The 25,911-nt window shown below is 40.3% G+C and overlaps 1 protein-coding gene across 2 annotated transcripts in view; it reads left to right on the top strand.

Annotated features, from left to right (window-relative positions):
- The window catches only part of IGF1R (insulin like growth factor 1 receptor), a 189,257-nt gene that overhangs the window by 8,277 nt on the left and 155,069 nt on the right, over nt 1-25,911 (top strand). For both annotated transcript variants that reach the window (XM_069867140.1, XM_069867139.1), the window contains exon 2: nt 25,122-25,667. In XM_069867140.1, the coding sequence (XP_069723241.1) occupies nt 25,122-25,667 (546 nt within the window). The remainder of the gene's footprint in view (nt 1-25,121; nt 25,668-25,911) is intronic.

Raw genomic sequence — 25,911 nt, 5'->3', positions numbered from 1 at the left:
AGAAGTGTACATTTTACAAATAAGAAACTTTTTAGGCAGGATATAGGACAACTGCACATGTATGTGCCTTACTGTAATAGTTTTAAAAACTGGGAGTTCTGCTTCTGTGAGTACTTAGTTGGTGAAGATGTGTGTTTTGGGCAAGTCCAATGACCTAATGAGTTTGTTTGCTAAGCTCTGCTAGCAAGGCACCTATTATTGAAATAGCTCTGTGACCAGTCAGGGTTGGTGTTATCTGCAAACCTCTTATTGGTGCCATTACATGCTGTAAAGATAGCTTTGTTTACTTGGAAGTGTGAGCATCCACTGATCAAAACACTTTCTCTTTACAGGTGGGCTTTTTTTGGAGTTCTTTGCTGATCATTCTTTCTCCCTGGGGAGGGGAGCAGTGTCAGAACGTGACAACATTTGGCAAATGCCTGGAATATTAAAGTTCTTAACAATAGAGTAAAATGTTACAAATGTGGTTTGTTTTTATTTTTTTTTTTTTCCTGCTGTTGAATTGCGTGGTGGGTCATTTTTACTGATTGTTCCAGAAGCTTTATAGTTTTTTCCTTCAATATAAACAGTTCACAAATTAATACGGTACTTAAGTCAGCTGCTTCTATAGTACTGTTTGAGTAGCAGAGTTTGATTTGAGGTAGGAAAGAATTTTTTGAAGTTCAGAGTGCATGAAATGAATACGTGCTGAAGTAGTCAAAGATCTCTTGTACTTTATCAGAGAGGAGTCTGCTTGAATGAAAGGTACTGTACCTGCTGTTAAGTTTATAAACTTGGTTTATACAGATTACTACTTAAATTATTCATGATGCAACATTACAAGTACATCTGACAGGTTTAAAATAAATGGCTTGATGGTAAGAGGGAGCATGCATAAATTAGAGCTGGGATAATGTGCTCTTTGAAGTATCTCTTCCATTTGTTACTACTGGAATACAGTAGGTAGCTGCAGTTGAATGTGTGACCCTCAAATACAGAGTACATCATTATCTTCGAACTGTGTTGTAGCGGCATTTCTTCTGTAAGACATATGAGATGAAGTGGCAGAGAGGACCAAGGTGCTCACTTTGTATTTAGTTATATACGCATTTCTGCTGAAACGTGGAGAATATTTATGGAACGAGACTTCTGTAAGCACAGCAGTTGAAAGGATCTGCTAGTAGCTGTGTGTTGGTGATGTTAAAGATCTGCTAGTAGCTGTGTGTTGGTGAGGTCAGGGTAGCATCACGTTGTTTTATTTACTCTTTTTTGTTAGTGCTGCTGTGGGTTTGTAAGAGGTGTTTTACCAAGGTGCTAGGAGGCTTTCCATTATACTTAGTGGGATTCTATGTCTGGTTTGCTTATGGATCACGGTACTTGGCTCGAGAGGTCCTCCTGATACGTATGCACGGGAAAACTTTCCAAGAGCTGAACTGTTGTGTTTGGAAAAGGTTATTGGTGGGGAACGAGAATTCTAGATCTCTTGGATGCAAAACCAACTTTCTCAAACATAAATTGACACAGAGCTGATTTTCCTGATTTTGTAGACAGGCAGCTCATTATGTTTGAGAAGCAAGCTTCCAAATTACTTTATGTTGTAGAAAAAAAAAGCTAAAATGATGAGTTATAGAGCAGACCTCAAAAATAATCAGAAGTTTTTCTGAAAGTGTAAGGTCACCTTACAGAAGTGGATAGTTCAAATTTGAAGTCTTAATTGAATAGGTACAGCATTTTGCTGCAAGGTCTGATGACATCTGCTCCTGGAAACAGTCTGTAACCAAACTGTTAAAAGCAGGTTGGCTTGGACTTCGGAAGGACTTTATCCCTGGATCTCACTGGGGTGGTTTCCTCATCATTTGGATTGACTACAGTTTAGAGTCATCTCCATGTTTTGTCCTTCTATGAACAGCGCATATTACTTCCCCGCTGCTCATGTTGCCTGCCCTTGGGTCCTTCAGCGTGAGGGTAGGATGTACCTTGCAATGCCGAAAAGCAACATTCCAGACACCTCATGGGAGGAGTGGAGGCACTGTCCCTGTTCCTGTAAGGACAAACACTGCTTTGCACTGCCCGTCTGATCTTAGAGTGACATTGGGCTGTGGAGTTAAGAGTTGCAATTGCAATGGAAATACCTTGTTTGTCCTATTCCCTGTGCTCTTTGCCAGTGCAGAAAATACTTCTGTTGTGTTTTTGTTGCTTTCGCCTGGGGTTTCTGATGTGTAGTTAAATTGTTACTGTTGTCTTTTCTAGGCAAATTTCATGTATCCACTGGGGATTTTGTTTGTTTTTCCTGGAGTTAAAATGGTGTGGCTGTTCTCCATAGACTTTCAGGTGGCTCTGCATTTCTCTCAGCAGAGAACCAGTGTTAAAGGACACTGGACATGGTGATGGCACAAGCTGTTAAGAGTTCACAGACTCCCTGGGATGGAGCTGGGAGCCCACAGTAGTGCCTGGCTGCCATAGTGGGAGTTCTAGCTGCTGCTTCTCTCTGGTTGTTCTGTATCCCCAGCAGGTGGAAGCAGCTTGTGGTTCTGTATTGATTGCAGTTAACATCTTATTTCAGTTTCTTGTGGCTGAAGCTTTTTTTTTTTTTTTTTGAGGTATACAGTTTACTTGTCCCTTGCAAATGCCATGCCTCCTGGGAAGTACATCAACATCTGTCTGTGTTATGATATACATATAAGTTGCTGTTATTGTGTGTGCTTTGCTCCTCTTCCTTGGACCTGAGAGGTGCTGAGACTGTGAGGAAGGAATGTTGCAAAGCAGTGGGATGGATGGGCATTCGTTTGTGGAGAAGGATGCCAAAATCCTGTTCCTCATGCACCTTGTTTATGGAGATTCTTGTTTCCATGAATTATGTCGGTATTTCCTTGCAGCTCTTCCAGTGGCTGCATCGATGGTGGAGGTTGAATCTGTGCAGTTGTCACTGTACAAGAAAGCAGAAATGGGGTTTAAGAGAAGCACGTTTGTTGGTCCAGACTTGAGACTTGGTTTGGTTTGTGACTGTGATTTGAGCCTGCCTGAAGGTGACTGAAGCTTTTGATTGTTTATTTGTCTGTTTCTTTTTTTGTGTGCGCAATAACAAAATATTTGTATTTTTGTTGCATTTAGTAGGATAGACAAATATTGTCATTGATACTGTGCTTCAACAAGAGGCATGTAATATGATTTAATACAATTTAAGTTCTGGGAGTCCCTTTTAAAACTTGAGCTTGTATATGCTCCAGCGGGTTGTGGTTCTATAATGTGGCCAGGGTTACCAGAGAATGAACAAAGCTCCTTTCAAGTTGGTTCAGTTGTTATCCTACAGAAATAAGGCACAGACAAAGAACTGTGTTTGTGTGTGTGTGTGCATGTGGCAGTGGTTCTGAACTTCAACAGAAACACGTGTGAAATGGACATCTGTTTTTACATGGTTTGTTTTGTGTATCTCTTTTGGTAGTTCATTGTTTAAATAAACATGTTGTGTTAGCTGTGAGGCTTTAGTGCCAGTTGCCCACTGATGAGGTGTATTAGGGTTTTGTTGTTCCCAAGCCATACTGAGAAGCAACTGCTTTGCAGTTCAACACGTTTAAGGAAGATTACAAAAAGAATTTGGGGTGGATTGCAATCAGCACTTCAAAAGCAATAGCTTTGGAGTAACTCCGATATAACACAGTGCAGCCCATGGAAAAACACTGTCATCTTAACAGATGCAGCATTATTTTGGAGATTCCACTGTATAAATACATGTGCTGTGGTTAAATTGTGATGGCAACAGATGTGATTGTTTTATCTCTTCAATATTTAAAAATACACCGCAAAGTTATAAAAAAACCCCCAAATCATCAACAATGAAAATACATCTTCACTAAATTGTGGGGATCGTACCTTTTGGGTCTTGATTCCTTTCAGATTAGACTTGGGCATAGTAAATGCTCGTCTTGGAAAGCGAGTCTGCAACTTGTGGCTCATTGTAGAATTTGCATATGAATGGATTTATTCAGCTATACTGAAGGAATGTCAGCAGGGTTGAAGTTGGAGTTGGTTAACCTGGCAAAAAGATGTTTTCAGTATTTTTCATGAAAGAAAGTGATGAAGACAAGAATTACACATTCCACTAGCTAATCCGATGTTGTCTGAGGACTTTCTTGGTGTTTTTGTGGTTGATATCAGTGACTTTATTTTTAAATTTGCCTGCAATATATTGCAGTGTTGTAGAGCAAGAGAACTGGAATGCAGGAATCAGATGTTGTATCGTAATGCCGCACAGTTGTGCTCACATTTGTTTTTTCTTTCTAGATTTGGTTTTGTTTAAATACTGATTTGACAAGTATAAATTGAGAGCAAGGGCCTTTGTTTGCTGTTCACAGAAAACAGTAAAGCATAGCAAGATGTTATCAGTGCATTCTCCTCTCTCCATCCACTAGTTGGGTAGAAAATCCTGAAGTTAAATACTGCAAATGGATTTTAAAAAAGACTGGATAATTTTTGTGAGCAACAACGTTGGTAGTCGTGCATGCTAAAATAGGGAGTGATCGCATCTCATGCTTCAGAGGCTGACAGCATGCAAGAGTAAGGAAGAAATTGTATTCCTCCTCCATGTGTTTGCCTTTCCCTCCCTGTTTGTGAAATACAGAGAAAAGCTGTCCTTGAGGCATGCTTAAAGGATTTTGTGTTTAGAACACTGACATCACTCCAGGTGTCTCTGTGATACTGTGGTCCAGGTGAAGGCGCTTTCACCAGGGAGCTTGTGTTGTCAGGTGTTCTTAGCAGGAGGATGGGGGTAGGGGTGTTGGAATCAGCTGGGTGATAGGAAGGTAGTATATTACACTGAAAATAAACCCCAGATCTTCACAGGTGACTGTTAAGATCACTTGGTATCACATGCAGTTAGAATAAAACAGAAGTTGAGGTTGTTTAAGCATGGTTTGGCCTCCCTGTGAGGCTGTGATGCTGTCTGTTTGTTCCATAGATCTTCTTTTCATTCCTCAGGAGTGACTGTGCTCGCAGGAGCGTGCAGCTCTTTGGTGTTTCTTGCTTTTGCATGTGTGGCCACAGGCCTTGTTTACTGTGGTATCAAAATACTGTTGTGACCTCAGGATGACTGTCGCTGCTCATGGTGTCTTATGCCTTGAGTTTGTCATTAATGCCCTCGCAGCTTCCCCCAGACTGGGTGAAAAAGGCAGCTGTGTATCCTGTTGGATAGGGGCAAGCGTGCGTGGGAGAAATGAAGAGCAGGGAGGCAGAGGATATAATTGTCCTGTCCACCAAGTTGTGCAGGGGAGGGAGGAATGCGCCCTTCACAGTGTCTGCGTACCCTGGTTGGGTATGTCCCCTGCTGTTCTCCCTCTCCATCAATACTCAAGCTTCCCGCGGTGTCACACGCTCACTATGTCGCTCCTTGGTGTCTTGGTTGAAGAGGAGCGTGTCTGCAAGGCTGGCTTTGTTGGTGTCGAGCCTAGTGCCCAGAAAGTGATGAACTTTTTTTTAGGCTGTGGGTCCATGGCATGCTGTGCACAGTTGCAACTGCTGGGATGGTCAGAGTTCATGTTCTTAGCCGATTTAACTAGAGAGTTACACTGGCTTGTAGAAGGGCAGAGTGGGAGCTTGAGGGGATGGAGCTGTGTGGCTGAGGACGGGGTGAGGGAGAGGCAAAAAAATTGATTGCTTTAGCGTAGTTCTGCAAGAAGTACTCTCTCTTCTCGTGTCTGTGCTGTCAAGGGAAGGTCTCAGTGACTTAGCCGTGCATCGCGCAGGACTCTGGGACTGGAAGGGGGAATACTTCCTCTGAGCTAGGGGGCATTTGGTCTGTGGATGAAAATCTCTCTGCATCTGCTCAGCCTCCTGCTTGGTAGAGGCAGGGGCTTCTTACAGAAATGGCTGTGAATCCTGGGGGTGGGTGAGTTATCATCCACCCATATTCTCAAAGTAGCTGAATTATTTTTGTTGGAATATGGGGACTTTGGTTTGCAAAGACATGCTTGAGCAACAGCTGTAGGCTGAGTGCTTGGTGAATGAAATAGTTCTACAGATTTAAAACCAATTCTTCGCTGGGCACTACAACTCTGTGTGGCTTCGTAAGCTTCAGGTGGAAATGTCGTGAATTTTGGTTCATTTGTCCTTCAAAGTTTTTTGTATTTAGTGTGAAGACCTTGGAGCCCTACTAGCATGTTATTTATTGAGATGGAGTGTGTGATTTTCATAGTAACTTAAAACAGCAAGCAGGAAGAGCTTGCTTTAAACACACAGTTTAAATCTCATTTTGCATATTTTTAGCTGCAATTTTTTATTGGCTGACAGCTGTTAGCACACCTTGATTTGCAAGTACAACCTTTTTGGAAAATAGGCTTTTTTTGCCAATTGTATTTGCTGCTTCTACAGTTCTGTGTAAAGAATTAGGTACCTTAGATACATTTACTTGTATCCTTAATTTTCACATTTTTAAGTGACAAAGTGACAAATAAATTGTCTGGTAGATTACTTCTCATTTGTGTTATTTTTTAGTTGGATGTAAAATAGAATTTTAATTGATATGTAGAAGATCTGAATTTTGAGACTTAATTAAAACTTGAAGTGTGTCGGACAGGCATGATTTTAAAAATAATCAACAGAAAAATAGTTTGTCATTGTTTCTCAAAAGTATAGAGTTAATAGATCTTGCCCACTGTTTCTGTGCTGTGGTCCTTTTTAATTTGGAATTAATTGCTTGTTGAACTGAACCATTTGAGTAAAAAGAAATGAGGCACTTGCAGAAGTAGCTGTTGAATGTAAAAGCTATCTTAGCACTTCAAGAAAGGGTGGCTCCGAGAGGGCACTGAAGAGTAAATTCACCAGTCTAAACTTTCTTTTCTGTAAATTATATGCTCACTATTTTTATTTTATGTAAATTACAGTAAGAATTTGCCCTAGTATATGCTGTTATAATTTCACATTAGATTTGTAATTAAGTTTCTTTTTAGAAGAATGCTTTAAAGTACTTTATATAAAATGGTTTTCTATTTTTGTAAATGAAATAATTGTTTTTATTGACTTAATTTCATGCAAATGAGGGTTTTTTTGGCTTGGAGGTTATGCAAGCAGAAAGAAACCTAGTGATTTGAGAGTATTCTTTTAAAAAGTAGAAGATTCATTGTCACTGACTAGGGGCAGTGGGAGGCAGTGTTAACTTTTATTTAGACGTGTTCAAATGAGTTTATATAATTTTATTTACTGATTGTTCTTCCTGTTTAAGCTATGAAAGCCAAATTGTAACTGCATATGGAACTTGATGGGGAGATGATAAAGACAGTGACCGAGTGGTGATTTCTCAAGATGCCTGGATATGTCTCAATCCATAGCAAGTCTCATGGGCAAGGGAGTGTTAATTGTGTGCAAGCTAGATTTGCTATTTTTAGTTTGGCCTCTCTATCATGTCTCTTCACAGATGAATTTGAAGGCTAAGGGGAGTTGAGTGATGAGTCATTATTGAGTTAGTAAAATCACAATTGATCTCCATTTCCTGTTGATTCCAAAATTACTGAAGTGTGAAAGCAGAGAGTGACTGATGACTTCTTGGAGGGGAGTTTGAGGGTGGAATGTGGAAGTGACTCTGTCTACCGTAATTCAATGCTGCCCTGGGTGTTAGTGAAAAGATCTCTATAGAGGGAGCAGGTGTGTATCTGAGATTGGAAGCTTTGAAGCCGGCGGGACGGTCTGGCTGGCTGAGTCACCTCGGCGCAGCGATATCTACGCTCCAAAACACTCTCGTCAGCAACACGGGAGTAGAGGTTTCTGAAGTGACTACTGGTGGAAGCTTAAGATTAAACTTTTCAGTAGTCTCCTCTGTACTGGAAGTACCTTCTGATTGACCCGTGTTTCTGTCTCTTAGCTCAGATTTTATCTTTAAATTCCATTACTTCCATATACTGTACTGTTTACTGTGCCGTTTTTCTGCTCTCCTGCAGCATGACTGCAGAATGGATGTCGGTCTGCACAGCAACAGAGTGTGCGATGCAGGGACAGCAGTGTAGCGTGATGGAGAAAATCCTGTTTATCTCAGTTGTTGCTTGCGATTGGCTTTTGATGAATCTTTGATCTTATCATTCCGTAGCTTTGTTCTTTTCTTGTGGTGAAATAGGATTAATGCTGTTCTCATAGATACTAATCAGGAACATAGTGGTAACATGCAGGGAAGATTTAAAACTTCTTTTTTTTCTCTGCTAGAACTTACTGTTAGTAGAACTTTCTTTTTGTTAGAGCTATTAAGTTACGTTACTAGACTGCCTATGTTACATATGTGAGAGTAAATTCTGCTTAAAGGGGATTGGTTGGAAGAAGTTGAGGGGAGGGTATGTACTGTTCTACTGGGAAGCAAGCTTTAAAGAAACCTTGAAGTATCTATCACTTCAGGAAGAGAAAAGGTAGTTTAGTTCCCTGGAGGAATAAGAGGAGGTGTGAGGTATGGCTGTTCCAGAAATAATGAACTAATAGAAGGAGAAATATACTTTGTCCTCGGAAAGCATGTACAAGCTTTTCCTAGTGTTGCCCTATTTAGGAGTGTAGGAAACTGAGAACTGGAAAAAAGAGATGGTTGATCATGCTGTTTGTGAATAGTTTGGTTTTCAAACTTATAAACAAAATGGGGAAAAAACCTTCCAGGCTTCTTGACAAGCTAGAAAAGCTAATTCAGTTGGTCTGGCTTTTGCAAGGGTCCAACTGGAGAATTAAGTTGCTGTGAGAGGGTGTAAAGAACTTTCCTTTCCTCTAGAAAAAGTTGAGCAAACATGGAGCACTGATTTGCATGGTTAAAATTTGGTGAAGTGTGGCAAGAGTCTGATGTTTCTTCAGAATGTTGTGGATTCAGAAGCGTTGCCACACTTAACCCTTACTAAGACTGAGATGTGTCTTATGTGAGCTTCAAGAGAGCTTTATTGGGAATGATGACAGCAGTTCTCAAAGCTGTCACTTGCAGAGAATCTTCAAATACTTAAAGCTACACCTTAATACCATATACCTTGTGTCGTATACCATATACCATACGTTACCATGTAATACACCTTACATTACCATGTAATACCATATACCTGTGTTGATATGTCCTAGTACGAAAGCACTTTGTTAAACTAATTAAGTGCATAATATTTTTATAATACTTGTGTTTTGGAAAAATCAATATGACCAGTTTCACTTTGAAATGACAAGAAGCTTGTTGTGCTGACAAAGTAGAATGGTTAGGAAGTGTTGCTTTGTATCCTCTCAAGAGTAATGTGCTCTTGTTTTTTCTTAATCAGCAGGATGTTCTCCTGTATGTCAGATGTCTTAGTTGTTTTTGTGATCTGTATTGGAGAAGAGCGAGGGGAAAAAAGTGTCAGAGAAGCAGAATAGGTTTAAATGCTTTATAACAGCAGAAAGCCTGCAGCCTTGTATTTCTCTGTTTTAGTAAAAGTGGTAATGGTCATGTTTGTATTGGACACGTTGTGTTTATGCTTGTGTTTTAAAGAATAAGTAAAAGAACAGCTTGCCCTTCAGAAAAACATAGCGTGTAGCCTGCTGAAATACTCTGGAGCATAAGGGTTATAATTAACCCTTTTTCCTTAGCTTGATTGTAGGTAATGAAAGATTTCTGAAATATCCAAACCAGTTCATTCACCGGTCATTGGAATGAGGATTTTTTCAGGTTGATCATCTGAAAATTAAACATCATCTTCCTCTCTTCATTGCCTTCCCCTCATACCCTGATCTGCAGTTTCCAGGTGTGTAATAGGTTTAGTACTGATGGCTTTTTTAATTTTTCCATTCTTTTTTATTTTTTTTTATTTTTTTTCTTTATAGAACTTAAAAGCAGCAATTGAAAATCAAGTTTATTTCCTGTCCCTCTTGCTCAAGGTGATAGAGAATAGATCTTGGAAGTTTAGGCACTTGTTCAGGCCTTTCAGAGAAATTTTTAAAAGATTTTTTTTCCCTTTTGATGCAGTGAAGGAAGGGCAGCGATTTGAAAGGACTGACAGCACAGGGTTTGGCTTATTTTATGAAAAAAACCTCCTGCTGTGGTCCTGAAGTACATTGCTTTACTGACCAGGTGGTCAAGTAGCCCAGATCTGTTCTGAACTCTCTCTTTAGATAGTTTTGGTACCATTCAGTGGAATTTGGCTGAGAGGAGGCAGAACTTGAAATGCTTCCAACTTTTATTCTCATCTTGACTCTTCTTGAGGAATGTGTGTTAGCGTGAGAATGTGTCTGTAGCTCCCACTGGGTCAAATAGAGGTTGAGGTAAAAATTTATATCCCTGTGTACATTGTAATATTGATTGTCATCTGGTAAATAATTCCTTGGCAGGAGGATTTCCAAGTCTGATTTTACACTTCATTGTAAATTTTGGTGCAGTCTTGCTGCTGACTTTGTGCTTAGACCTACTTATTGTTCATTGATGGGTATCTTCTTCATTACTTCCTTTTGACCAGCCTTTCCTTTCAGATAAAATGTCATCCTTTGGATTGGCTAATATGACTGGAGCTCTCTTGATCTGCTGGTTCACCAGCTACTTTCTTTTGTTATGACAATTTAATAGGATAACTGTCTCCTCAAAGACCCATCTGTCCACCACCTCCTTCAGCACAAGTGTGTACATACTCGCACCAAACCAAAAATTACTCCTGAGTCTCTCTTTCTTTTAAACTCTTTTTGTTTTAATGTGTTCTGTTGTAAACTTTAAGTAGTATTTATTCCATGCATTTTAAGGGAGAACACTGACCTGTGTGTTACTTCAGGTTGCCTCTTTTTCTTTGTGCCCTCCCGGCCCCTCCTTTTCCTGCCCAAGCTGTCTTAGTTGATATTTTTGGATTAATTTGGCAAAGAATGTAAAAATATGACTTGGTTTGGAAATGGGTTTATTCAGACTTTGGCAGCATAACTGAAGCGACTCCAATTCAGTGCTTAGAAATTCAGTTCCAATTCATCTGTGCTGTCTTTCATGTTCTCTTTGGTTTAACTCAACTCAGTATCTGAATTGAGATGAAAGAAGGACTCTTTAGTGTCGTTAACAGAATGCTGTCTTCCTGTGTCCTCTATACCAAAGGTAGCTTGGAAATCCATCAGTATGTCAGCTTTGTAGTTGGCAGCTTTGTCTCCACTAAGATGGCCAGTAGGTACAGGCTTTTGCCAGGATGCTGGGTGAAGCCCGAGCAGCTGGGACATTAATGTGTGACTTTGTGCACCCCTGCGTTAGGGCTAATAGAAGCATTTTGCGCTGTGGCAGCTGAGTCAGTGTCTTGGGCCAGTTGAGAGGAAAAAGAGGAAGGACAGAAGGGTGGGCTGTTAGATCTCTTCTGACAGTCTGAGTATGGGAAGTGAAGATGATGCTGGGGACGAGTCTGCTTTTGTTATACACAGAGGGCATCAGAGATGGCTGTGGCATCACCCACCATAGTTATTCTGTTGCTGGGGGACTGACTCCCTGCTTTGAGTGTTCGCCTTTTCCAAAGCAGCCTAGAAAATTTTTCATTAAAGACAGTGTGCAGCCTCCCACAGATCTGGGGGTGGTTCGAGAGTGCAGGACTTTCTCTGTGTCCTAAATTGCTGGTTAACTGTGGAGGAAATAAAGGAACTTAATACTGGTTTCTGAAGCTGAATGAAGCTGGCATGTGGTGAAGCAAAGCACAGTCAGCTCAGATGTGTTTTCTGAACGTGGAACCAACCAAATACCGTGGTTTTCTTTCATAACAGCAGCAAGAGGCAAGTAGAGCTGTCAGACAAGTGAGGCGAGACCAAGAACTATCCATCACCTGTGGTCTCCAGATGATTTTGCCTTCAAGCTAGCAGTTGGAAAACGGGGGTTTTTTTGCCTTCCTGTCACGACCTTTCTTACCTATGTTCTTTTTCTTTTCTTTTTCCCCTGGTCTTTTAATTTATACTCTTCTTTCTCGGATCAGACTTAGTTTAAAGCTTTGTAGTATAGCTGTGTTTAAGTGTATATATGTCGCTGTTACCCAATCTAGTTGTGCCATCGAACACCCGCGCCGTAGGTGCGGTTTGTGTTGGCAGGAGCTGTTTGGCTGGTGTGACTTAATGTTGTTTGGGCAGGCAAATTGTAACTACAGACAGAACAACTCTTTTTGTGAGGGTGGGGGTGGCTGTAGTGGCACTTCCTTTGCTGTGGAGATTAGATTCTTTACCTTGAAGGATTGGCAGCTGGTTTTACTGTACATTGGATGGGGGTTGAGTGGGAGAGGATGCAGGATGCTATAGTTAGTTCTGGGATTTCAGAGCCTTTTTTGTGTCCAAAGGAAGCGGTCTTGCCAAAGCTTTGTTGAATGAATAGTAGTCTGGATGCAGAATACGTTTCTTTGATGCAATCCTGTATCCCAATTTTGAAGTCATGTGAGCAGCTTCTGCCTATGTGACAGTTTCCTCTGTGTTAAGGGATGTGCGGTATTATTTCTACTGCTGGTCCCTCTATTTGAGAGATGGTAGCTATTGAACATCAGGTAATGTTTTTTGTCTGTCTTGCACAACACAAAGTGGCTGTATTGTTATTCATGATAAAAGAGTTTCAAAATGCAGTGAAACTAAAGAATGTCTCATTTGGTTTATATATTTAAGAGTGCATTGCAGAGTTTATGTGATTTCTCTTACCTCCCTTTTTCTAAGTAGCTTCTCTTATTTATTGTAGTGGATAAAGTCACTGTTTAAAGTAATTTTGGATTTGTCTAAGGAAAAATTTCTCATCATAGGCTAATTACAAATATACTTACTATAATGATTTAAATATTTAGTAGTACACACTTGTTAACAAAGAGCACTTGGCTGAAGAAACACACTTGCTCCACATGCTGTGGTTCTGGGTGTTATAGTGCTAAACCAGTTTTTGACAGCAGTAGCCCAATGTGCAAGTGCCCAGGGAGGAAATTTTGTTTTAATTCAGTCAGCCAGGGCATGGTAGTTGATGAGTTCTGTTGTATTTACAAAAATTTCAGTCTGAAAAAGATGTTCCCTCCACTCTGCCCCATACAGGTGAAAACTGACTTTTGAGAGGATGAAATCTTCGGTGATAATCATCTTCCCTTTAACTGGGTTCTTTAAGAATTGATTCAGGCTAATCCTAGTAAAGCATGTTTAGATCCACTTTTTCCTAGTGAATGCAACAACCTAACTTTAAAGGTGACTTTTAATTTGTTTTTCCAAGTTGTTTTGTGGATATCCACTACAAAACCAAATCAAAATATCTTTTAATAAAGTGTCCCCCACGTAGCATTCTCTTCTTTTAATCAGCTGATTTTGTGTTGATCTAAATAAATGCAGAGCTCTGGAATTGGACAAGGATGTTAGTACTAATTAAATCAACTGCTCATCTTTTGGTTTGGTGAAAATACCAAGTGAAGAGACAGACCATTTAGTGAAAAATCACTGTTATTTAGTAGTTACTAAATACCAATAAACTAAAAAAAAATCTCAAGCAACTCCCTCTCAGTATAAATGCAAAATGAAGTAGTTAACTTTAGTTTTGTGTGGGAATACTATGTTTATCTGTTTAAGTGTCAACTGAAACTTAGGGGTTGAGTGGCACTGGTTAGAGATAGTCCACCGTTCTGCCCTTTCACTTGGGGGTGAGAGGGAGTTAGCCAAACCAAGCTTGAGTGCATGTTCTCCAGCTCTATCTTTAGCTATGAGTGGGTTGTGTATACAAGGTATAGGGTAAAAGCGGTGATGAGGACAGGGATCTCCATCTCAGCCTTGCTTTGATGAACCTGGAATGAGTGTGCAGTTGCAGAACCCAGGGAAGGGAGGTGCCTGAAGTCGGGGGTGTCTCAAAGATCCAGGATCGACATTGCTATTTGGTTTGGCTCCAAGTCTCATCTCCTGTAACTTCTTGCGTCCCTTTCTTCTAACACAAGGACATGAAAATACTCTCCCTGGACACCTGTGGAGCAGACTACTGCTGTCAAAAGCTGGTTTACCACTAGAACACCTGGAACCCACCGCCTGCTGAGCAAGTTTTGGCTTAGAAGGGGAGCAGAGTGGATAATCCCTGATGATGAGTTGCTGAATGAAATGTGCCGTGGCTGTGTTTCTCTGACTCAGTATGACCTAGTGTTTTGTTGTAGATGGGTTTGTTAGAACTGTGTTAGGGCAACCTTTTGCATCCCGGGCTCTCAAGAAGTACCTGTCTGAGGATGAATAATAATTCTGCTTCTGGCTCTGCCATTCCAATCTTTTTCTAATAAAGGTGGATGTTGTGACAATAATTGCAGTTGCCAAGCAATAGAACTCAGTGCAGCTAGGCTGATTAAATACCTAAGCCATTTTGTTAACCAGAATTATAACATTGTGCATCACCCACACTGCTTATAAGCAGTGCCTGAAAACAGTATGTGGGGTTGGAAATCCAGTGTCTTGAACAGTGTTAAATGGAGGGTATGGGCCAAAAGGTGACCTTGAACTTAAAAGCCAGATGTGGACAAGTGACAGAACAAACCACTGTTGGCAACTTTTCTTAACAAGATATATAGTTTTCATGTTTTTTATTTTCACTGTTGTGCAGTGAAGGTCAGTTAATTGCTGAACAGAAGATCTGCATGGATGTGTTGAGGATCCTATACTTAAGACTGGGAGCTTTTCTTCAGTGAAATGAGGACCTGGAGTTCTGGTTGCTGAGTGCCGAAAATGGCTCTAGTTTTCTGTGCTTAACCCTGCTTAGCTGGTTGCTTCTCACCTGCATGCATTGATGGTGCTTTGTGTGTGGTGAGACTCATTCTGACTGGTTTTACAGAGGCATTCTGTTATTCATGGTTATTGTCCTGTGATGCCTCTGAGAAAAAAAATTCCTGGTGTGAATGCTGCTGTTGTAGCATAGAGGACACTTCCCCTGGTTGGGTTGTGTTTGTGAAACTAAGAGAGAGTCAAAAGCATCCAGTTGGCCAGAAAAGTGAGTTTATATAACTCCTATGGACAGAGCTACTTTGGTTTATATTTGCCTTAAATTGTGTTCTGGTGCAACTATTTTTGGTTGATAAGACCTGAACTACCAGTCAACTTGTCTCTGGTGCCAATCCACGTGCTTAACCTTGTATTTGGAGGGGAAGTTTCTTTTTTCAATCTAGTTAGCTCATGACTGGAAAGCCCCACAGCACCTGCATATACGTAATTTAATACTTTTAAAGCCCTTTTTGGGATTGCAGATTGGTCATATTTTACCTGCCTTTAGAAAGCAGGTTACAGCACGACCTGTGTGATTTTAAGCTGTGTAGCTGCCATGTGAAGGGAGGGGTGGGAGGGCTCCCTGTTCTGTTAAGTAATCTCATAGTGCTGTCTTTTTCTTCTGTACAATCACTCGATTTTTTTGTTGTTGTTGTAAACTGTCTTAAATCTCAGTTCAAGTGAAATCTGGGATAATGGAAGCCTTAGTTCAGTTTGTTAAACAAGAAGCATTACTATGGAAGGCGAGGGAATGTAGGATTTCTGTGTTTCATCACGTATGCACAGAATAGTGGGGCCATGTGTTGTATATTGTTAAGAGTAATTGCATCAGACTTCTAATTTTTCTGTAGGTCTAAGTAGAACTTCCCAATGCCTCTCTATTAAATCCTTTTGCTGAACATTGTGGATGCAATTATATGTCATGATGCTGTTTTGTCTATTTGCTTCTAGGGGAGCCTGATGATCTGGCCTGGGTGGCTGGTCATTTTGAATAAAAGGAATACTTTTTAAAATATTCCCACAAAGCTTTAAAGAGAGGCAAGTTTCCTGAATTACTTCAGGATAGCAATTCAGCAGGTAGCTAAAAGCGTAGTAGTGTCTCCCTAAATGTAAGCTACTGAGCCCAGCTACATGATGAATTTTCATTCTGGAAGAATTGGCTGATTATCCTGGCTACCCAGGTGTATATTCCATAGGTTCTGTCAGCCAGTTGCTGAGTCACTTGGGTATGTGGACAGCTGTTTTTAAAATATAAAATAATGCACACAACTATTTTTTTTTAAAGGAGGAGAAGAACAGTCCCCAGGAGAGACAATTTCTGTTAAGCTCTGTTGTCATCACAGATTGTGAAACATGGATTCAGTGTTACAAACAGCTTGCAATTTCAGTCTTCCAAATTTACTTTAGCAGGCATTAGGTTGAAGCTACCGGAGTAGGGCTTAAATATTATTATCACTGTTTAAAAAATGTTTTACGCTCACAGTTATTGATCACAATGTGCCACCTACTCACCCCTGTGTCGTGTGTTTTGTATCGAATGGCATGGTTTTATTTGGTGGTGCTGTCAGAAAAGTGCTAATGCTGGGTAAGAAAGAGTGCATGAGTGTGAAGTCTGGTCTTCCTTGAGGCTGGAGCTCATCTGTAATGATGGCATTACCTACTTTCTTTTGGAGGTTTTTTGTTTGTTTGCCTTTGACGATTTTCTCACAGGCTGGCAAACTTGACCATACTGTGACTCTGAGTGTTGCAATGTAGTTTATGGTATTACTTTGGAGTTGCATTCAGGTGGTGCTTCAAACAGCATTCCCTTCCTTGTAAATACACAGAAGGATCTCGTCAGATGTTCAAGTGTTCAGCTCCAACCATAACACTCAAACAATGGCTTTCAGTGTTTGACACATTGAACATTAATGGGTGAGGTATTTATGGTAGGTTTCATCTTTCTATTGGCTTTTTGTTTGTTTGGGTTTTTTTTCCTTCTTTGGTTGAGCAGCGGAGAACCTTGCAGGCATTGTCCATAACCCAGGGCACTGTGGGTCAGAGTTCAGTTTGGTGCTACTTTTACTTGGTTTGATAGCCAGGGGTTGTGGGGCTCAACCACTTGAATGTTATTAGCTCTGCAATACCTTACTCCACTTTTGTACCCACAAGGATGAACAGAAATCCATGCCAACTGAGCCAATCGCTCACGTTATGCTATTTCAGGAGTAGGAGGTAACAGATGTGGCTTCAGAGGAAACCCTCATGGGTCTGTTCTGTCCGTGCAGACTGGGTGAGAGAGGATTAGTTTGGGGATGGCTTTTTCATGAGGATGCTTTCATGTGACCTAGGCTAAATCCAGACCCACTTGCTCTGGTGAACTGTGCAGAGAAGGCATCAATCAATGTTGTTAAAGGGATGCAGTTCATTTTGTTGGCTCCATTTTTGCTAAGCTGCTATTCCTGTTGACATTCTAAGTAAAATGTTGGCAGAGAGAAAGCAAGTGAGATGAGGGGACAGAAATGTGATTTATTCTGAAAGTTTTTTTGTGTAAACTTAAGGGGAAGTTGGAGGAAGTTCATGGAAAGCAGCAATGCCAGAGATATCTTTAGCCAATGACAGCTGAAAATCCAAGAGCCAGTTTGACTTTGTGATGTGGGTTGTAGTCCTTCTGTGTGTTATTTTTGTGAATGTTTTGTTCTGGTCAGCTTGGTAACATAGTGGCCATTGGGTTGGAAATATATAGTTAGTAGAGTGGTAAAAGAAAATTAAAGTAAGATGTGTGTATTTTTTCAAGGGTTATGGGACACAACAGGGGCATGTGTGGAGAAGGGGAATTTGGTCCCTTTTTTGGGCTGAATTTGACCTCTTGTGACAACACTTTTTTCTTCCAAATCTGGAAGAGAAGGATTCTGCCAAAGGTTGCTGGGAGTGATGAGTGACACAAGGCAAATTAATGATAATAGACTATATTTCTCAGAAATGACAAGCTACATTGCAGTATAATTTCCAGTCCCTTGAGTGTTTAGAAGATCATATGGTCTAGCTTTGTCCTTTAAAGTTTAACTTTTAATTAAATGGAGAAAAACGCCAACTTCTCTTCCTGGGCCTTAGGTCTGTAAACAAGAATGTCCTCCAGACTTCAATTCAAATAGAAACAGTTGGATTTTTTTGTTTGGGTTTGAGTATTCCCTTTCATGTTTTTCAAACCAAAGATGTCAGCTTTGTGCCTAGCGCTAGAAATACAGAAGTTAAAATGCAGTTATGGACAGTCTTATCAAAAGATAAAATGGTCAACATGTTCTGTATTGTGAGGTCCCTTTTGTCTGTTCTCACCACCCACCCATGTTGAGAGATGTAATTTCATAAGATCTTAGGAAATGTAAAGTGGTTTATATAGCATATTTGACGAAGAAGAATTGTTCAGCGATTAGGGAGACAGCTTGAATCATGTGGTGTAAGATTAGTTCCCTCCCTCTCACTGGTACCGACATCCCAAGAGGTAATACAGAAGCTGGCTTCCCGGAGAAGAGATCTAGTGATTGATGTGACACATACAGGATAGGTGAGCTTAGAGAGTACAGAAATTTTGTGGGAGGTTGTGTAAGTACATTAAAGACACTAAAATATATATTTCATTCATAGTGTCACTACGAAGGCAAAACCAAGAGCTCAGTGGGTGGTGGAATCCTGTGTTAATGTAAAGTGTCATAAGCAATCTCCAACCACTGATTTCTGTGAACTCCACATTTAATTTCTTCTTTGCATAGCATGCAATTAAAGAATCCTTCGACTTCTCTAGTAATTCCCCCCGCCCTGTGTCTGCTGAAGCTTTTCATGGGCTTGAAGATAAATCATAGTTGCTTATTGGTTCCTTCTCTATCTGTCTACCTTTGCCTTCCAAGTTCAGGAACAAGCTAGGCTTAAGGGCAGGCGATGGACTGTGGTACCTCTCTGTTCACCAGTGACTGAAGAAGAACAGTGAAAGATTTTGCTTCTTCAGGGCTGTGTGACAGTCCTGATGATTTTCATAGAACAAGCATAATACTTAGCAGTGAGAATGAAGACAGAGGTTAAGGTGAAGTTTTACATTTCGCTGTTTATAATCTGTGTGGGTATGGGTGTAACGTTTTTCAGACTATTCCCTGTTTCCACTGATGTGTCCTTCTGCTGTTCTTCTGAGCGATTGCAGTCGTGTAGATAAGAGGCTCCTTTTAAATCTGCTGATGAGATATATCATGTGTAGTTCCTTCTTCCCAACCTGATTCGAACCAGTTTTTCAGATAACATGGAGATGAGGATGCTGTTATTAGCCACATTTGTTCTTCAACCTTCAGGTGTCTGCAAGGAATCTTTTTGGGCCATTGTTTTTTTTCTGACATGCCAAACAACTGCTCTATTGAGTAGATCCAGTATATAGTAAACTTGTCAATATGCAGGCCATTATACATTACGCAGAGCTAAATCCACCCAGTGCAATAAACGTGTTCTTTGTTATGAGAGGGGGATGGTGTCTCTGGAGATGCTTGCCTAAAAAAGGATGCTGCATGCAGTGGATCTGGGATGAGGGCTGCTGGACTGCAGCTGTGTTCAGTAGCTACTTTGGACTGTTTTTTTGTTTTTTGGGGTTTTTTTGTAAGGACCTGCCATAGATTAAAACTGAACAACACATGAAAAGGAAGTGGTTCCATAGGGAATAAATAGCAACACTGTTCAGAAGATGTGCTGGTCTCCCAGAAAGACCCACAGCTTTGAGCTGACATTACTGTGGGATGATGTGGTCAAGTCTCTTTCATTAGAGGAGTCTGGGAGAGAGCAATGCTGCTGTGTTCAGTAACATCAGCTCTTAGCTGACCAGAGAGTAGAGTAGCTGTCTGGGAAAGCAGGCTGCTCATTGAAGTGGAGGGTGCCCAGAAAAAGCCATTACTGGCAAAGTGAGGTTTTTCTGGTGCTGGTGGTATGAGCAAGCTGCTCTCTAAAAGTAGAGCTAGCCACAATTGTTTTTTGTATTAGGCCTTGTAGTTCCTTCTTTGTGTAGGAAATCGTCCAGCAGTGATGGTAACACACTGTACTTGTTACCACTGTACAGAATTTCAGGGTAAACCAGAAGTTGAGCAACCTCATACCCTCCTTTCACAAAACCCTTTTGAACCTTGTGGATCACAGACTTTGTTCTCAGAATGGGTGTTTTAACCCCTGGGTAGGGAGATGGTGGGGGATTATAACAGTTTCTGCACCGTCAGTGCTTTCTTTCAGTAGCCAGTGTAAGGGAATAAGGTGTGGTGGGTTGGTAGGTTTTGTTAAGATGAAGATTTAAGATGAAGTTCTGCACCTCTACTCTGAAGTAAAGGAAGCAATGTTCACAGAAGGGAAGTTAAGACATGGGAAACAGGGAAATCATAATTTGCTTTAGTAACATGCTGTGAGTATACAAAACACAAGAAAGTTGAAGGGGAGTTGATTTCAAGATTGCCGGTTAGATGTTAATGGCAAGCAGTCTATCTGGATTCTCATTACAAACATGTAAATGACTATACAGGCTGAGCAATTCTGTGTTGCTGGGGAGAGCCTGACCCAGCTGGAGCAGACTCAGGTTGAAAAGGGCTTGGACTTCTTGGACGTGTGGAAGGGTTGTGCTGGGACGACTGAGTGACTCAGAGCTGCCTTGGTGCTGTTTTGTCGAAGATTTTAGGTTTTTTTTTTTTGGTGTTTAGAGCCAGATGGTGATGATTGCTCCATCTGTAACTTCTGGTTAGTTGAGAAGGTATTGAGACTATTCAGTGTAGCACATCCTTTTAATGTTCACCCAAAGAAGCAAAGGGCCAAAGGCAAGTCTTAAAATGTGAAAGTGTGTGTTTTTCCAAGGAAAATCTAAACGGTTGTGTTTCTTCAGAGCTTTGAAGTGGACTAACTGGGATTAATAAAACTTTGGAAGCAAGAGCTACCCCATGATGAAATGGTTTCTTGTAGGAGACTAATTCTTCTTGTATTAAAAACAGTGAATGTGTAAACTGCCAGTCCTGCCCTCTAATGCCTCAGTATTGATAACAAATTAACTGCCATGACATGAATAGCAGTACAGCTGTAACAGATGCTGTAGCAGGCAGAAGTTATACTGTAGGGTGAATGTTGAACAGCGGGCTTTCTGCTGATTTGTCTGTCGTAGTGTGCCAGTTTGCAAAACGAATGATTTCTTCAAAGTACTGAAGGGCAACAGGCAGGTCTCTTTAGGAGTAGCTGGTGACATGAAATAACTACTAGATATATAAAAGAATGAAGATCTGCTGTATGTGGTGAATGATTATTTGATGATAGATGGTGATGAAAGGGCAGGCGTTTCTCAAGGCAGGGTTCTTCTCCATGTCAAAATGTCTTTTTTTTATGATCAAAATGAGCATTATGCAATTGTAGTTAAGGTTGAATTTACTGAATCTCTGTAGACTGAGCTTTTTGTATCCCACAGAGCTTCGCTTGAGCCTGCCCGATTGGTGTGTGCTCAGTGTCAGCTGGTGCCCGTGTGCTGTGCCGTGTTGTGTTTGCTCCTTGGTGCCCCAGCCTGGAGCAGCAGTTAGAGAGGAGACTTGCCAGGAGATTCTGCCAGATTAAGTAATAGGCTGCATGTTGCATTAATTACTCTCACAGTATGAACCTGATCAGTTTTCCTGGTAGTTCATTGACCCCTTCTCAGTTACTTGATTGGTCTTGGATCTGTCCTCTGTCCCGGAATGGGCTGTGGGGCCTCGAAGAGACTGTAATATGGAGTGGGTTTTTGTATTGCCTTTCATAAAATCATAGAGTGGTTTGGGTTGGAAGGGACCTTAAAGATCACCTTGTTCCAGCTCCCCTGCACCCTGTAAACTTGGAGGTTTTACATGCCCTGCAGCTACACCCAAGAAAGGGGATGAGTTGGCTTCTTTTTGGGTAGTAGGTGAAACTGAGTACTTTTGGACTAAAGTGCTACTTCCAGTGCTATTTCTATAGGTAAAGAACACATTGTTTCTCTTTGATGTTTTACTGTGTTGCAGAGTTACCTTTTAAACAAATAAATATGTTTTTCTTTAAATAACTGATTTTTCACGTAGAATTAGATGCTTAGGTTAGAATCAGTCTGAGAAATGAAAGGCAGTTTAAGGAAAGGCTTGGAATTCTGTAAGCGGGTGAATGAAAGCAATATGAATCTGACTATTAGTAATGATCTGGGGTGTTTTTAACCTACCTGAGACTCAAAACTGTGGAGGCATTGTAGTAAGCATATGTTACACTTTTATTTTTTGTTAGTGAGAAAAATAAATACATAATAAGTAATTTCCACTTCTGACTTGAACATGAAACCAAGGTAAGTTACATTAGTCATAGTAAAAAAGCTCTGTAAGCTGGAATATCAGAACCTGTTAAATGGAGTATAAATGCTCTAAAGAGCATTTGATGTGCACTTCATTCTGTCTGGCAGACCAGATGATATTGTAAGTCCATATACGCTTTCTCTAAAATGGGATCCAAAGGAAACACGGCAAAGCCAAATGGAAATTGTAGCTGACTTTGAGCTCTGATTAATTTGGTTTTCATATAATCCTTTTCAGGGCAGTGAGAAAAACGTGAGAAAAAGATGATGCATTGTAGTATAATTAACTTTGAACAATGGGAATTTTGAAAGAAATTTCTTTTTAAAAAAAGCCCTTCAAACCTGCTTTAACTAGAATTATTTTCCAAATATCAGTATGGACCAAGATTCTTGTCCTTCTTCATGTTTGGGTCTCTGCAGATCTCATTATGTACACGGAGTTCTGCAAAACGTAACTCACTAGATAAACTAATAAGTTTATCAGACAGATCAACAGCATGCTCACGTGCTCATGTAACATTGGAGCCCACTGGACATCATCCTTTTCCGTTTTAAGGGGATGAGGTTTCATAATTGAGGCAAGTGAGTGCATACTTTTGCCATAAAGTCCTTGAAATCTCATTGATTTATAAAAGCATTAAATATCTAAAATTAAGTAACTTTCAAGATGAAACAAGCATAAAGCTAAAAGCAATATGACTTTTAAAGCCCAGCCTCAGAATAGACGCGTGAACAGATATATAGTGCTTTAGTTAACGGTTGCTGCCATTTCTCTTACAAATTGTTCTTCAGGGTATTGTAACTCAGCTGTTTTTAAACCCATCACTCTGGAACCTTGCCTACAAAATGTCAGCGCAAGTGCAAATTTTATTTCTTTAACAAAATAAAGGGCTTGGAGCAGTTAGGCTTCCTAAAATTTTACAGCAGTAAAATAATTTTGGCTATTTCTACTTTGCCATAACAGGAACTGACAGCAGGTAGAGACAGAAACCAAAGTAGTTTAATTGGAAAAACAATGTGTGTTCTAACTTGCCTTTTTTAAAAAAAGAGAAGCCCAGTGTCAGAGTGTGAGTGTACTCCTGTTGTCAGGCTGTACTTTGAGCAGAAGGCACTGTCCCTCGAGGGTAGGTGGAGGAGGGATGGTTGCTTCAGAAGAACATTTCTGAAGTTGAAAGCAAGACTTTGGTACCAGCTTATTAAAGGAATTTAATCTGCGTTGAGATTGTCTTTCCTACAGATTCAGCAGAGTAGCCCACACTAGCACAGCATGAGACCAGTGCATCTAGTACCAGATTACTATCTTGGAGATCTTTAACATTCCTCCTCTCCCATCTGGCTTCTAATGCTGGGAATGCCAACATGTTTTTTATTGTTTAAAGCACTGGTTAAAGCATTGACACGTTTCCCAGACAGTAGTATGTGATTGTTTTGTAGTCAGTATATACTGAAATAGTTTTCCTGTCTCACTGGTTGTGATGTTACTGGTGGTACATCAGTTTTGGTGGTTATTTTTTTTTATTTATAAAGGTTTAGGGAATGATCTTTCTTGTACATAGTTGCTTCTAGTGCAGCAAGTCACATTTTAATAGCCTCTGATTTCAGCTTAGATCTTTGCAGAAGGAAGATTAGGTAATAGTTTGTGTAGAAAACATCTGTTTCTTAACAAAGCTCTCATCCTGTTGTTTTTTATGTTGCCCCTCAAACAAGAAAGTCCTTTAGTCTTTCAAAGACTTAAAGACTTTTAAGTCCTTGTCAGATATTAAGAGTTGCTGTGGTTTTAACATGTTCATGTTCTAGGTCCCTTGTTAGCTTAAGTTATTAGCCTTAGATAGTGCTGCGGGATGGAAGGGCTGCTTTCTATTGTCAGCTCAATTTCTGAATCTCTGGACAATTTGTCTGGGTTAGAATTTAATTTTTTTGGCTCTAGTGTTTGTTTAGACCTTTTCCCTGTCTGAGGAAAAGATGTTGTTAAAATAATTAAGCCTAGCATGCATGAAAAGAGAACCTTTCCACAAAATTGAATTGCTTGGGGTTTATTTAACTTCTGGGTTGCTTAAATAAATTGGTGTTTTGCTTTGTTTGCTTACAAGCAGCTTACTGTCTATTCTTGGGCATCTTTTTTCCATGTTTTCCTCAGAAGACCAGCTCTGAGGGTTTCCAAGAACAACAGCTCTGTGCAATCCGTAGTTCTTTGTTTTACATCAAAGTGCATTTTATGTGTCTAATTATTTCATTATTATTATGCTTTTCTTCTAGCCCCTTTACAGTTTTTATTGTGTCTAGTACGGAAAGACCTAATATATAGAGCTATTAGTGAATAATCCTTTTGGTCATTGTTTTCTTGCGGGTACATTGAATTGAGTCTGCTGTTTTCCAGGGAAATTCCTCACTGTGATGCTGCATGTTCTTGTAAATAAGTTTATCTTGTGTTTCTTAGAACTCCAGAAACTTTTTTATATCTTCGTGCCAAAATCAGTGAAACTTGGTTCACTGGAACACGCAAACAGGAATTGAGTGCATTGGCTACAAATCAGCACTTTTTCTTCCCAGTCACAGTGCAGGAAGTGCTGACCAGCTTTCCGTGGATTTTGTGTTGTTGCTGATCTACTGCAAGACGGGCGTTCAAGAATTGGGGCTAGTTTGGCTTGTGACTCTGGGAAAAAAGAGTGATTTGGGAAATGAGTTTTAATTTTCTGGCAGCGTTCCCCAAATATGCATATGCTTAAAGAGGGTGGGAGATAAATTAGTAATGAATGACCAGTATGTTCCTGGTTCTGTTACTGAACTTGTTTGAAGTTGCGTGGCTGATCCTCTGGTCTGGTTGCACATGTTGTAATGTAATTTGAAGCAGTGTGCGGTTTATCTTGATATTCCTCAATCTAACATTACTCTTTGCAATAATAATAGTAAAACAATAATTCTGTTTGCAGCAGAATATTGGTAGTTCGCATCTCTGTGCTGATCCTGTCTGGTAGTGTTAATGGTGATGGGAATGAGAGAAATATTTAGTGTAGGTGTAAATCAAGTACTCACTTCCTAATTTACCATTGCAACCTAATTAAGAAATTAAAAATGTTATGGCCATCAGAATATTCTATTTGCATTCCAATTTAAAAAGGCTTAACAATGCCTTATTTACTAACTTCCCTTTTTCTTTTTACATTTTCAGTTTGCGGGCCAAATGTTGACATTCGCAATGATATCCATGAGCTGAAACGCCTGGAGAACTGTACGGTAATTGAGGGTTTCCTTCAAATTCTGCTCATCTCTAAAGCAGAAGATTACCGCAACTTCCGCTTCCCAAAACTCACTGTCATAACTGACTATTTGCTGCTGTTCCGTGTGGCAGGCTTGGAAAGCCTCAGTGATCTCTTCCCCAACCTCACAGTTATTCGTGGGAGGAACCTCTTCTACAACTATGCCTTGGTTATCTTTGAAATGACAAATCTTAAAGAGATCGGGCTATACAACTTGAGGAACATAACCCGTGGGGCCATACGGATTGAGAAGAACTCTGACCTCTGTTACCTTTCCACAGTGGACTGGTCTCTCATCCTAGATGCAGTGTCCAATAATTATATCGTTGGGAATAAACCTCCAAAGGAATGTGGGGACTTATGTCCAGGAACAATGGAAGAGAAGCCGTTGTGTGAGAAGACATCAATTAACAATGAGTACAACTACCGCTGCTGGACCACCAACCACTGCCAGAAAAGTAAGATTTGTGCAGATAATTGTTTTTATTACCTCTTTTTGAAGTAAAGGTTTAATTTTGTGGTTTTGTTTGAAGTTCTTTAGCAAATTAAACTTTTATTCTGGTTGTGTGTAGCCCACGTTACTAGTTATCCAGTTACCACACAAATGTCTCCCTCCCCAGCCAGTAAAGGATCATCTCACTCGATTTAAGAGCGAAAAAAAACAAGAGGCCAAAACTAGGAACAACCGAAACCCCACAGACT

The sequence above is a fragment of the Phaenicophaeus curvirostris genome, chromosome 12 (assembly GCF_032191515.1).
Source record: "Phaenicophaeus curvirostris isolate KB17595 chromosome 12, BPBGC_Pcur_1.0, whole genome shotgun sequence".
Taxonomy (NCBI): domain Eukaryota; kingdom Metazoa; phylum Chordata; class Aves; order Cuculiformes; family Cuculidae; genus Phaenicophaeus; species Phaenicophaeus curvirostris.
The sequence above is the reverse complement of the archived record's forward strand: the minus strand, read 5'-3'. Positions and strand labels throughout refer to the sequence as shown.